Genomic DNA, 13,988 nt, shown 5'->3' with positions numbered 1-13,988 from the left:
CAGGCCCCGGCTTAAGGAAAGGCCAAGGCAAGCAGGAGGTGCTGAGGCCCTCTGGCTCCAACTGAGGCGCTGCCCTGGCATATTTTGTGCTTCAATTCATTCAAAAGATGAATAGAACTGCCCTGGAGAGCCAAGTTTGCATTTCCACCACCTGGGAGCTGCAGGATGCTCCAACACATTGCAGGGTATTTCTCCATTTATTTCTCTAACCAAATTTTACAGCAAAAATAAAAGGTGAAACAAGAGAAACTGGACCAGCTGTGATTTTTGTGTTTTGCGTTGATGTATTGGGAACACCACATTAGAGCTGGACCCCAGACTGGGACCTCCAACACAGGGATTAGTGAATTTTAAGGAGAATGGGCCAGGATGTGTTGAGCCAGGCTTTGGAGGGAAGGCATTTCCAGGGTCAGGCCCAGGTTCTAGTGACTGCAGGAGGCGCAGGGACTGGGCAGTGTCATTTGGGAGCAGGATTTACTGGCAGGCTCTGTGGGAGCTGTTCATGCGCCCATAAAGTCACAGCAGGGTCACCATGTCCCTGTCACTCAGGTGTGTGAAGCTCCCAGTGCTCCCGGGCCAGGTCAGCACCCAGCTTAATGACATTGGGGGAAGTCTAAATTTAGCTTTGATCTCAACGAGCGTTAGACCAGATTGAAACCAAGGGATAAACAAGGACTCCCAGTCCTGTGGTGTTCAGTGCTCTGGGCGTGGCTTTGTCCTAAACCAGTGTTCCCAGTTCTCTTGGTATAAAAAGACAGGGGTCTGTTAAGGAAGGCAGGAGCCTCCCCTGAACTGGAAACTGTAAAACCCCCTCCCTCCAAATTGTTATAAATATGAAATTAAGGGGCTCTCAGGCAAAGATATGGGAGCAGGAATAACAGTTCTTTGCTAGGGAAGAAAATAAGGAATGAAATAAACAGTGCAGTAATAGAAACCAACCCTGCCAGAGTCAGAGCAGGCCCTGGCACGCTGTGGGTCAGGGTGGTGGCAGCAGTGCCATTCCATGGGGGCTCAGCCCTCCTGCAGTGCCAGCTGTGCTTCTGCTGGAGCAGGATCCTGGACAAGGCTGGAGTTTCCCTCTGAAGGTCCAGTGGAAAAGGCAGCTGCTCCTCTGGGAATGCAGTGGGGCACAAAGCTGCTCCTCTGGGAATGCAGTGGGGCAGAGAGCTGCTCCTCTGGGAATGCAGTGGGCACAGGCTGCTGTGGTGTCCCAAAGCCTCAGATTGTATCCAGGTAGGAATGCTTGGCTGCTCCCCTGGGCAGAGCCTCTCCCCATGGGATGATGGAATTTTCTCAGCCATGCAGGGACACTCACTGGCCATGAACAGAAGAGATCTCCTGGAGGGAGGATTGGCTGTGGGAGAGATAAAGAAAAAACTGCCCAGTGAGCAGAAATAACTGCCCCACCTCTGACAGATGGGAATAGAATACATATTGCCTTGCAATCTAGGACACCAGTTCCGCCATTCCCAAAAATCCAGCACTGCCTCCCTTTGCAAGCTGAGCAGGGACACCTGGCCATGTTTCCACTTGGATTTTCCTGAAATGAGGAGGAATTGTTTGGTTGGACCCAACTGCTGCTTGTGGTCAGGGCTCATCAGCAGCCTTGTGTTGTCCTGTCTGTAAAAAGCCACTGTGTTGTCTAAATATTCATTTCAGGAAAGAAAACATTCTCAGATGAAGCAATGTCAGCGTTTTTGATTTCTGTGATTGAGAAGAATGTGATAAGGAAAGAAATTGGCGTAATTCTTTTCATGGAAGGTTGCAATTTTGTTAAAGTCATTAATCTGTGAGTCATTCAGAGCTGCAAAGAGGATTTACCTATGTTTGACAAGACACACCTGAACTCTCACAGGTAATGGTCCTGTGGGTTGTTTGTCTTGGAAAGGCATTTTTTTTGGTTGTAATTTTTACAGTGTACATGTGTTTTTACAGGAAGTGTTGTCTGTTTCTGCTAGTCTCAAGGAAAACTCCCAGCAGCACTCCCAGGCCAGGCAGGATCTGTGTTTGGATTTTAGGCACCCCTGAGGAAGATTTGCTCTGCAGGTCCAGTCTCAGCTGAGTTATTAAACTAATGAAAACCCCCCTTAAATGCCATTTTCACACAATTGTCCAGTATTTCCCCCCAAGAACTGACACTGCTAATAGGATCCATTTCTTTTCTGACCTTAAATCCTCATCCTCAGAGGAGTCTCCTGACAGCAGGTTTTCTGGTTTATGGGAATATATTACTTTTTATCTGAATAGTTTAATAGAGATTTAATCTCCCATCGTCTCCCAGCCTGAACAAGGAGTTTTTCCTCCAAATTTAGCACTCCAATAACACCAAAACTCCACATTTGTTATGAGCTTTGGGGCAGCTGGTCCTTCAAGAGTAGTGTGTGGGGTTTTGAGTCTCTTAAGAACAGTGCTTGTGTTTCTACAGAGTATTTTAGACATTTAACATCTGAGATTTTATGTTGGGACTTTCTATATTTTACTTAATCTTGTTCAAAGCTACTGCCTTGATCTCAAATGTTAATTAATGTAATTTCTCTGTGTTTCTCATAAGTTATAACTGCATGTTAATGCTGACCAAGCACAGAAGAAAGGGTGTAAGAATGGTTTGGCTTTATTGAAGTGAATTCTAGAACTGGTTTTTGTTAATAAATAGTGAATTTGCATCACCCAAATACAAAGTGCAGCAGGATTAAGACTTGCAAAGCACAATAAGCACCTAAGCCCACGAGTTCAGAGCACCAAAATCCCAATTTTTGGATAGTGGAGGTTCAGTTTGTTGATGAATTTGTGAAGTAACAGTTAAACCTCAGCAGATTTAACTGATTCCAGCTCTTTTAATTGGAGTAAAAAGCAGGTGGAAGAAGGGGAGCTCTCCAAAACTCACAGGCAAGTTGAGAATGAATTCCTTCGTAGAGGGGAGTGGATAGGGAAGTCTGCAGGCACAATAAAGCCTTATCCCCCCCTGGTTTTAATAAAATACTGTCTTTTAATAAAGCTTTGAAGAATAAAGGCCTGTGGGGAGGTGCCTGGGAGCTCCCAGCGCAGGAGCAGCTCAGAAGCCACGCTTTGATTAAAACATCAGACTTCAGATGTTCCTCAGTGCTTGTTCAGCCTCATTCCTAAGTATCAAAAGAGCCTGTTCACACAAGGATTTGTTTGTTTACAAGGATAATTCTTGTTAACTGACAGTTTAAAAAGAATTACTGAGGCCTCCAACATTGATAGGCTGGTATTAAGGAGAGTATTAAATACTGGCCTTGGATTCAGTTAGAGGGCTCTTTTCCCCCTCCCTTCTATCCAGCAGCCTGGAGGAGGGGTGGAAGTTTAATAATCCAGAGCTGATAATCATTATACAGTTGGATGGGTGATGGAAATAGAATTTCCACTGAAAAGGAGTGGTTGAGGGAATGGCTGTAGAGCCCAGGGAGATTTCCTGTGAATGTTCCCAGCGCAGCAGCACTGGCACGAGACTCTGGACTTTACATTCAGCACCCAAAATCATTTACAGAAGCTCTTCTATCCACCTAAAAATAAAAGTGGAATAAGGGACAACTTCTGCTGGAAGGACCTTTCATGTCCCCGGAACCCTGGCAGTGCCCAAGGCCAGGCTGGACGGGGCTTGGAGCAGCCTGGGACACCCTGGGACAGTGGGAGGTGTCCCTGCCATGGCAGGGCTGGCACTGGATAATCTTAAGGTCCTTCCAACCCAAACCATTCCAGGATTCCCTGATTCTGTGTTTTTATGATTTAAATAGCCCTGGCATTAAAAAAAAACTCCTATGAAAGGAGGAGAAAGAGCTTTATTAACAACGTGACTGAGGTCAGAGCAGAACAGAAACCAGCACAGTGAGATGGGAAAGTGGGAGAAAATTCTGTAAGAGAAAGGAAAGCAAAAGGAAAAACCCTAACCTCCAACAGTAATATATAAAAAAACAGTTAAAAATGGGCTGGTTTCTGTGGAGCTGGTGGGTATTTTGGGTTTCTTTTTGGAACAGTTGGAACAATTTTTAAGGGAAGATTTTTGCTACTGAATTACTCAGATCATGTTAATGCCATTTTTTCAACCTGAAAGCTACAGAAATTCAAACCCTCCCATTTTAACTCTGATCCATATTTTATTACAACAAGATTTATCAATATGAAGAACCCGAAACATTTCCAGAGGATTTTTTTGATGGGAGTTCTGAACAACTTCCTTTTTTTTTTTTTTTTGCCCAGCATTATTTTCAACTTCCAGCATTTTGTCCTTTGATGAGGATGAAAATCCCTTTTGACACGCCTGGGAATGGAAACCATATCTGACCATCCCTCCCGAAGATCTGGCTGTGGCACCTCCCCGCTGCCATCCAGCTGCTTGAAAAGGTCACTTTGGAGACTTCATCTGTGATGGAACAGCAAGTGAAGGGGAATTCCTCAGGGCAGCCTGTGACATTCATGGGAGAGGGGAAACGCTGCATTAATAGGCTGCAGTTGGGGGGACTCGGCTTTATTTTAGGTATAAGGGACAGCAAAGTGCCCCTTAAAGCAACTTCTTTGGTAAGTTTGGGTTTGGCCTACAAAAAACAACAGAGGGGGGAAAAATGCTTGCTGAGGACTGATAGGAAATGCTCACAATTTTCATTGAAAATGAGTAAGAGATGTTTGTAGATCAGGGAATACATTTGGGAATATCAAATTTTGCTCTGCGATCCCCTTGGCTACCCAGGGCTATCACAAATTCCAATATTCTCGGTTCAGACAGGCCCTGCCTGTGCAATATTTGCTCTTTGAGGAACATCTTTAGGAAATTCCACATCTTAGTTTTATTTCCATATAGTCAGAGGCCTCCCCCCCTACACAGCCAATCCAAAACCTAGATTTTCGAGACAAGCCATTTACAACAGGTTTTTTTTCCTCTTTCTCTAATTTTATTTCCTATTTCAAGAATTTATTTTTCCTATATCTATTATTTTTTTTTCCTATTTCTATAATTTTTTTTCCTATTTAAATTGCTCTCCTTGTTTCCACTGCAGCGTTGCTCCAAGCTCCAGCTGAGATTAGCAGGCTCTGGAATAGTTCTGAGGTGGACTCTGATATTGAATCCTGTCTTTTTAGAGCTATTAAGATGTTAAAAAATTAACAATTGCCTCTCTCCCCACTGGCATTCCTTGAACTTTATCTCCTGCCTGTCAGTCTTGGCTGGATTGTCTGTCAAAGGGATGGAAGGTATTAATTAGTCAGCCAAGGCCATTTTAGCTGGGATTTTCCCTGCCTTATATGGTAAGAAAAACCTCTGAATATTCTTATTCTTTTAAAAATGATGCCTGATATTCTCTGGCTGAGCAAAGCAGAGCTGAGCAAATCATGGTTAAAAAGTTGTTTGCTAGACAAAAAAAAAATTAGGATTTTTGGAGGACAGAATCCAGGGAATGCTGGCTAAAAACCCATGGATGCAGTTTGACAACAGAAATAAAACCAATCTGGTTTTTTCCCTATTTTTAAAGAGGTTTTTAAATAATTGTATTTAAATTTTCCCTGGAACAGATCTTTCCAAATAAAAAGCAATTTTTTTCATCACTTATAAACTTGTAAATGAAAGGTTTCAGCAATTTTAAACTCTTATTTTTTTGGCTGGCAATGCTTGCCTGGATTTCTCATCTGACAAGAATGAGAGATTTCCAACTTGGTGAAATTATTATTTTTTTTTTTAATATCCCTCTAAATGATAATTTTCAAATTAATAAGAGAGCTAATGGTGTTCCATGAATTAAATGCTGATGGATTCTTTTGCCAAATCCCTGAATATTGCGAATTAACTTCTCTGACTTTCCTTTCTTGCCACGAATTCGAACCAAACAAAGCTGTGCCTTTGCAGTGTTGGGCTGCTGTGAAGCGTTTACCATTCCCACAGCGCTGCTTCTGCAGGAAAATCCCCTCATGGATTGCAGAAAATATGCAAGCAGGGGGGTTTTCAGGAAGAGTAATTCCATTTGGAGCTCAGAGGGACCTGCTGGGCAACAGCTGACCTTCCTAATTTATATTGATATTTATATTGATATTGATCCTAATTTATATTGGATATTTGGGCGTTCATGGTCTTGGAGGACTGGGAAAAGGGGATTTTAAATAGGGATCCTATCTACCTGGTTGTGCCAGGGGTGTATTTAGCATTGGGAAATGTATAATGGGGACCAGCAGCTCCTTCCCCACCTCCCCTGGGTAAAGGTTTGTAATAAAAAGGGAAATCTGGAATGAAGAGTGGGAGAGTCCAGGCTTGGGCTGCAAAGGGAAATCCAGGCCCAGGGGAGTGAGGGCCTGAGGTTCGAACCAAAACCCCCAGTGAAATCAAAGGGTATCCAGCTAAAAATACAATAAAAATACTAAAAATCTCTAATGAAACTAAACTAATATGAAGAAATTTTTAAAAACGTAAAATTTGGAGGGGTGGGGGATGAGACCTCAGCACATCAAATCCTGCCTGTGCAAACTCACAGTTTGAACCAAACCATCCTTCATGGCTTTTTGTCTTCAGTATTCCAGGAGCATTTTCAGAGCTGGCACCTGTATTTGCTGTCAGTGGTAAGCCCAGAGTCGTAACTGTCTGTTTCTTGCCAGAGAAATACATCCCAAGCAGATGCACTGTAGAAAAACTACGACAAAAAAAAAAAAAAAAAAAAGCCCCAAACCCAAATATTTTGTATCCTGAATTGTGGATTCACAGATGAATTGAGTTCGGTGAACTTTTCTTTCAGACATTGTATTGTGTGTTTAGGCATTTCAGATGGAGCCAGCAAGGGTTGCTGCCCCTCTGTAGCAGCCAAGACATCACCTGCAACACCTCCACCCCAGGCAGTACAAGACAGGGTAAATAACTACAGGCTGAAGGGGTTAGTGTTCGTTTTTGCTGCTGAAGCACCAAACAAGGCCCAGAAGTGATTATTTGAAATATTCCCAGCCCTCAGCAGCGGGAGGCTGCACTGTGGGAGGAGCAGATGTGCCCTGAGCCACCTGGCAGAGAAACTTGGCGGGCTTTGGTTCAAATGGCACCGCCGGGGAGTGGGTCAGGCCCGGCTTCCACGGCAGAATCCACTTGTATTTTCTGGAAGCTGTGTTTTGAGAGCTCACAGAGCTCTCCACGAAGCAGAAAATGTTCTCAGTGCTCCCCAGTCTCCCTCTGTCTTTGCCCACTTGAGGTTCTGGGGCAAACTGGAGTTTTTAATAGAAGGAAAATCAAAACCCACCAGGCTTGAACTGGAGGAAAGGCCAAACCCAGCACACCTGAACTGGAGGAAAGGCCAAACCCAGCACACCTGAACTGGAGGAAAGGCCAAACCCAGCACACCTGAACTGGAGGAAAGGCCAAACCCAGCACACCTGAAGTGGAGGAAAGGCCAAACCCAGCACACCTGAAGTGGAGGAAAGGCCAAACCCAGCACACCTGAACTGGAGGAAAGGCCAAACCCAGCACACCTGAACTGGAGGAAAGGCCAAACCCAGCACACCTGAAGTGGAGGAAAGGCCAAATCCCACCACACCTGACCTCAAGACCAAAATCCATCAGGGCTGAACCCAAGTGAAGGCCAAAACCCAGCACACCTGAACCCAAGGAAAGTAAAAATCTCACCACACCTGAACTCAGGGCCAAACCCAGCACACCTGAAGTGCAGGAAAGGCCAAACCTCAAGGGAAGGCCAAACCCAGCACACCTGAAGTGCAGGAAAGGCCAAACCCAGCACACCTGAAGTGCAGGAAAGGCCAAACCCAGCACACCTGAGCCTGTGCCCTCTGCTGTTCTCAGGATTTCTCCCGTTTAGCCACTTGGAGTTTTCCCTGCTCCCACTGCCCTGAACTGCTCTTTGTGTGTGGCCTCTGTGACCTCGTGGGGCAGCTCTACCTGGAGTGGGTTCAGGCTTTAATTGAGTCTTTGTGAAACCCCGAGCTGCTAACAGTGAGGAATACCTGGAATTGCTGCCTGTTGAAGCCCTGGAGTTCATCCCTGTCAGAGCTCAGCCTGGCAGATGATTTGGGCACAATCACACAGCAAAATCACCCATTTGGACCTTTCCCAGCATTTTGGGGTCAGTTTATCCATGGTTTCCCCGTGCTCCTCAAAGGTGAGGCTGAAGGAGTAGATCCCCTCCCAGGGCCTGCATGGTTTAAATCATCCAGGAGTCATCTCTGTGCGTGCTTTAATTTGCAGCTTTGCTTAAATTATGTGGAGTCCTTCAAAAGAGAAAAAAGAAATCAAGAAAAAAAATCAATTTGACTTTGGCAGCTGTCTCCACAATGGCTGCCAGTCACCAGAGGATCTTGGCTATTTTTAAGTCTCCTGAAATCAGTCTGCATTAAGGCAATAGCTGGGCTTGGATTTAAGCCCAGGACTCTATCAATAAAAAATGATTTGTTGTAAGTTTAAAGATGCTTCATCCCCATTCTCTCTCTTTTCATTTGCATTTTAAGCTTTTATCAAAACGTGGAACAACAATCCTAAGGGAGCCTTTTCCCCCTCCATCCTACTTTTTCTCCAAAGAGCACCTGAGACTGTGTGTTCTTAACTTCAGCCTGACATGAGGGGGGATTTTCCTCCTGTTCAAACTGCAAGGCCCAGGTTGTTCACTGGAGGAGCCCAAAGTGAGCCTTTCCTTGTGCCATTGGAATGTTCTCCAGTAGAGTTCCGAGGGACAGAAGATGTGTGATAGAGGGAGGGAGTGGTTGGAAGCAAAAGGGAGATGATCCTTCATCCAGCAGTTGGTGGAAATGATCGTTAAATGAGAGATTTTACTTTCCCAGGTTAAAGACTGACGTTTGTCAAGCATTTTAGACCAACCCTTCCTGCTCCTTTTCACTGGGGATGAAGTGACAGGACAAGGGGGAATAGCCTTAAGATGAAATAGGAAATATTTAGATGGGATATTGGGAAGGAATTCCTGGCTGGGAGGGTGGGGAGGGGCTGGGATGGAATTCCCAGAGCAGCTGTGGCTGCCCCTGGGTCCCTGGCAGTGCCCAAGGCCAGGCTGGAGCACCCTGGGACAGTGGGAGGTGTCCCTGCCATGGCAGGGGTGGCACTGGGTGGGATTTAAGGTTCTTCCAACCCAAACCATTCCAGGATTCCATTGCCAGAACAGCCCTGGATGGGTTCAGAACTCTCCCTGCAGTTGGGATGACGTTTATAGTCCATTGTTCTCCATAGTTAGTTTGGAATCCTGCTCACAAGGGAAATAGTTGGGATTTTTTCCATCAAGTTTCTTGTCACTAATTTTGCCATTCATTTCTGTCATTTCAAACTTGCATGGGATCCTTGTGTCCATGGCTTTGCTCAGAGAGACTCCCCAGAGGAAAACTGGGAGAACTAAAGCCAATTCTGTACTGAAATCACTTTGTGATTGAGTAGAACTGAGTTAGATCCAAGCTTGTTTTAACAACAATTTCAAAAATCAAGGTAATGTTCATTGCTTCAGCTTCTCATTAGTAGGAGCATAATTCCGCTGTGTGTTTTCACCACGTTTGCAAGAATTTCTATGGCAGCCCCCATCATACAAAAGAAAGAAGGCATTGACATTCTGGGCCTCAATTTTCGCCTTCTTCTGAAAATTTCAAGACATATGATCCTAAAAACCTTACAAAAATAAATTTAAATTCTAAAAGAAATTTCAGCTTGTTGCTTGGTGTGTGCTGAAAAGGCTGAACTGATTTTTACAGCTTTGCTGTAAATATTTGTTAAAAACAGCATCACTTGATGCATTTGAGCTGACTCTGGTTCCTTACATGTAACTAAAGCAGAGCTGTTTGGTGTTCTCAGTGGCTGAGGGAGTGGCTGACAAAGAAATATCAATTTTCTTGCCTGTCCTGTTTCCAAATATGCACCAGATAGTCTACAAATAAAACTGGCTGGCTGTTTTTCAGCTCTTTCGTGCCCTCAGGGCATTTTGCAGCAGCATTAACACCTCTGGATAAAAAAAAAGAAAGGAAAGTTCATTCTCATTTGTTATTTAAGTCCTTAAAGTTTCATAATTTGTCCAATTTCTGGGCTTTTGGCATGAGAAGCTCTCTGGCTCTGTCACTGTTTCCACTCGTGGCTCAGCATTTGGAGCTCTTTGGTTTATCAGCAATGTAAGGAAAATCTTCCTGGAGGTTTTCCATCAAACCCATTTGGTGATGAAGGAGGGAACATCTTTTCCAATGCTTTAAAACAGGAGGCATAAATTCTGGACTGAATTCCCAATGCCCTTATTAACAGAGAAGGAATTCTTTTCAGCATCTCCCTGACCTGGGGAGGGAAAAGGGATGTACTGGGAAGGGGAATGTTCTGACTGGGGAGCTGGACATGATTTGGAGGAGGAGGAGTTTTTGCTCCTTGATGCCAAATACCTTCATCCAGGGGCACAATCCCTGCTCCTGTCGCTCTCTGGGGCTGAGGAAAGGGAGTTTAGAAACTTTGGCTTCCACCAGGATGGTTAACTCTGGAATAAATTCCATAAAATCCATTTTAGGGGGAAAACAATGGCAGTTTTCAAACCTTCCTATGAGTGGCCACTGTGCAAACTCTGCTCTTTGTCCCATTCTTACATGACCTCAAAAAAAGTAGCCTGGAATTGATAAGATGCAAATCAAAGAGGGAGGAAAACCAGGTCCCGGCCAATCACTGTCATAAAAATAGCCCCAAAAATCAGTGTGCTCATAAAAGTGTCCAATCTCGGTTCTGTGCAGAATAAAATCAGTATAAACAGAATATAACCTTGAGAGAAAATAAATCCATTCCTACGTCATGAAGGAGAAATAATCCCTTGGGCTTTGTGCCAGGCAATGCAGTGTTGGCTTCTAATTGCCTGGAGAGAATAAAAGAGCCAAATGTCCAAATCCAGCTGTTCCTGCAAGCCCAGGATGTCCCTGCTGACAGCCAGGGGCTGCCATCCCATTTATCAGGGAGTTATTCACTAACCGCTGAGGCTGTCACACGTCTGGGCTTTACAGCCAAGGAAATCAGGCAAAAATGACATTTTGGGATCAAAGTCTTTTCCCCTTTCCAGCTGATTCGCCCCCTGGAATTCCAAGGGACACTTTCTACGAGACCAGGTTGCTCAGATGAAGTTTTATCTGTAATCAAACACTTCCTGCAGGGGATTGCTGGGTTTTTAGATATGCTCCAGGTGTCTCCGAGTGACTCTGGGATCAGATATTTTGTGGTAAGGTCTCAAAGCCATTGTGTCACCTGCTTAGAAAAGAAACCATTCACTGCAAGGAAATTCAGCTTCTAAAGATTACCTCAGTACTTAGATTTCTATAAATACAAACCTCAGTAGCCCACTTTACTTATCCACCCTGAGCAGTGTAATTCCCATGAATTTGAAATATATTAATAAAGCATGAAATAGAAATTTTTCCTCCCCTCAGGGTGCTGAGAGTTGGGGTTTTTTGCTTTTTCCCCCCAAATATGGGAAATCAACACCAAGGAAAGGGCGAGGATTAAAGCAGGGAGTGACTGGGCTTTATTCTCAAATATTATTAGAGCATAAATACATTTAGATGGGTTATTATATTTTGTTATTCAGCTGAATCTGCGATAGGGGAATTACCTGGGAAAGACAAGTTAGGAAGAGTTGGACTGGGGCAGTGTGATTGAAAATGGCTGGAAAGCATCAGACAAGTCCCTGTATTGATTTTGGGATCATTTGAATTTCATCTCTGTAATGGGATAGATGACACGAATGGGAAGGATGGGAAAAAGGGATCCAGAGGATGAGAATATTTAAATGCAGAGCAAGAACATCTTAAGGAGCAATTGAATCTTAATATCTGCCATTGCTTTTTGTTCGAGAGCTGAGCCTGTGCCTCACCTAGCAACTCCTACTGAAATTCAAATCCTCGGAACCCATCTGTGCTCCTGTCCAGCCTTGCCAGCGCTGAGGAGGAAGATTAGGAATTCCCCAGGACAGCAAGGAACTTCGATTAAATAGAATAAGGAGCAAGGAGGAATAAATGAAACAAGTCTGCAGATTTCCAAGGCAGAGATTTTTCCGTCCTGGCCTGGGGCATGGAGGGCACAAGTCCCTGACTGGGGGATTCAGGGAGCCAGCCCTTCCCGGGAGCGGGGACTGCAGAGGCTGTGCCGGGGGTTTTGCTGCCTCGTCCGTGACTTCCCCCGCGCTTGGCGTGCCCTGGCTGCGGCTGCTGCTCACACAGCCCTGGGCCCTGGCTGACCCCGAGGTGCGGCCGCGGCCGCGAGCGGCAGCCGGCCCAGCAGCCCTGCTTGCCTCGGGGCACAGCGCCAGCGGCACGTGTGCTGTGCACGACATGTGTGCTGTGCACGCGTGTTCTGTGCACATGTGTGCTGTGCACACGTGTGCTGTGCACGACGTGTGCTGTGCACGTGTGTTCTGTGCACATGTGTGCTGTGCACGCGTGTCCTGTGCACATGTGTGCTGTGCACGCGTGTCCTGTGCACATGTGTGCTGTGCACGCGTGTCCTGTGCACATGTGTGCTGTGCACGCGTGTCCTGTGCACATGTGTGCTGTGCACACGTGTTCCACTGCACATGTGTGCTGTGCACGCGTGTCCTGTGCACATGTGTGCTGTGCACACGTGTGCTGTGCACGACACGTGTGCTGTGCACGCGTGTTCTGTGCACATGTGTGCTGTGCACGCGTGTTCCACTGCACATGTGTGCTGTGCACGCGTGTTCTGTGCACGCGTGTCCTGTGCTACATGTGTGCTGTGAACGCGTGTTCCACTGCACATGTGTCCTGTGCACGCGTGTTCCACTGCACAGGTGTGCTGTGCACGCGTGTTCTGTGCACATGTGTGCTGTGCACGCGTGTTCCACTGCACATGTGTGCTGTGCACGCGTGTTCTGTGCACATGTGTGCTGTGCACGCGTGTTCCACTGCACATGTGTGCTGTGCACGCGTGTTCTGTGCACATGTGTGCTGTGCACGCGTGTTCTGTGCACGCGTGTCCTGTGCTACATGTGTGCTGTGAACGCGTGTTCCACTGCACATGTGTCCTGTGCACGCGTGTTCCACTGCACATGTGTGCTGTGCACGCGTGTTCTGTGCACATGTGTCCTGTGCACGCGTGTTCCACTGCACATGTGTGCTGTGCACGCGTGTTCTGTGCACATGTGTGCTGTGCACGCGTGTTCCACTGCACATGTGTGCTGTGCACGCGTGTTCTGTGCACATGTGTGCTGTGCACGCGTGTTCCACTGCACATGTGTGCTGTGCACGCGTGTTCTGTGCACACGTGTGCTGTGCACGCGTGTTCCACTGCACATGTGTGCTGTGCACGCGTGTTCTGTGCACATGTGTGCTGTGCACGCGTGTTCCACTGCACACGTGTGCTGTGCACGCGTGTTCCACTGCACATGTGTCCTGTGCCACATGTGTGCTCTGCCCGCGTGTCCTGTGCACGCGTGTCCTGTGCCACATGTGTGCTGTGCACGCGTGTTCCACTGCACATGTGTGCTGTGCACGCGTGTTCCACTGCACATGTGTCCTGTGCACACGTGTCCTGTGCACACGTGTTCTGTGCACATGTGTGCTGTGCACACGTGTACTGTGCCACATGTGTTCCACTGCACGTGTCCTGTGCACACGTGTCCTGTGCACACGTGTACTGTGCCACATGTGTTCCACTGCACATGTGTCCTGTGCACACATGTCCTGTGCACACGTGTCCTGCTGCACACGTGTTCCACTGCCACATGGCACACGTGTTCCACTGCCACATGTGTCCCGCTGCACATGTGTTCCACTGGCATACGTGTTCCACTGCTACAGGGCACACACATGTCCCACTGCCACATGGCACACACGTGTTCCACTGCCACATGGCACATGTGTCCCATTTCCATGTGGCACACACATGTCCCGCTGCCCCGTGGCACACACATGTCCCACTGCCACATAACACACACATGTCCCACTGCCACATAACACACACATGTCCCATTTCCACATAACACACACATGTCCCATTTCCACGTGGCACACACATGTCGCACTGCCCCGTG

At 46.5% G+C, this 13,988-nt stretch overlaps 1 protein-coding gene and 1 long non-coding RNA gene across 2 annotated transcripts in view; one reads left to right on the top strand and one right to left on the bottom strand.

The window, feature by feature from the left end:
* Nucleotides 1-3,945: 3,945 nt before the first annotated feature.
* LOC128801026 (uncharacterized) lies at nt 3,946-7,734 on the bottom strand. The gene is made up of 3 exons (XR_008435116.1): nt 7,609-7,734; nt 6,472-6,629; nt 3,946-4,423 (listed from the first exon to the last, which is right to left on the bottom strand). It is a non-coding gene; the product is annotated as an uncharacterized LOC128801026 (long non-coding RNA).
* A 4,902-nt stretch (nt 7,735-12,636) lies between these two features.
* The window catches only part of LOC128800835 (putative protein CRIPAK), a 39,697-nt gene continuing 38,345 nt past the window's right edge, over nt 12,637-13,988 (top strand). Inside the window, 3 exon segments of the mRNA XM_053966279.1 lie at nt 12,637-12,837; nt 12,840-12,944; nt 13,280-13,342. Coding sequence (XP_053822254.1) covers nt 12,637-12,837; nt 12,840-12,944; nt 13,280-13,342 — 369 coding nt within the window.

Source organism: Vidua chalybeata, chromosome 28, assembly GCF_026979565.1.
Source record: "Vidua chalybeata isolate OUT-0048 chromosome 28, bVidCha1 merged haplotype, whole genome shotgun sequence".
In the NCBI taxonomy this organism is placed as follows: Eukaryota; Metazoa; Chordata; class Aves; order Passeriformes; family Viduidae; genus Vidua; species Vidua chalybeata.
Note: the sequence above shows the minus strand (reverse complement) of the source record. Positions and strands in the feature narration are given on the sequence as shown.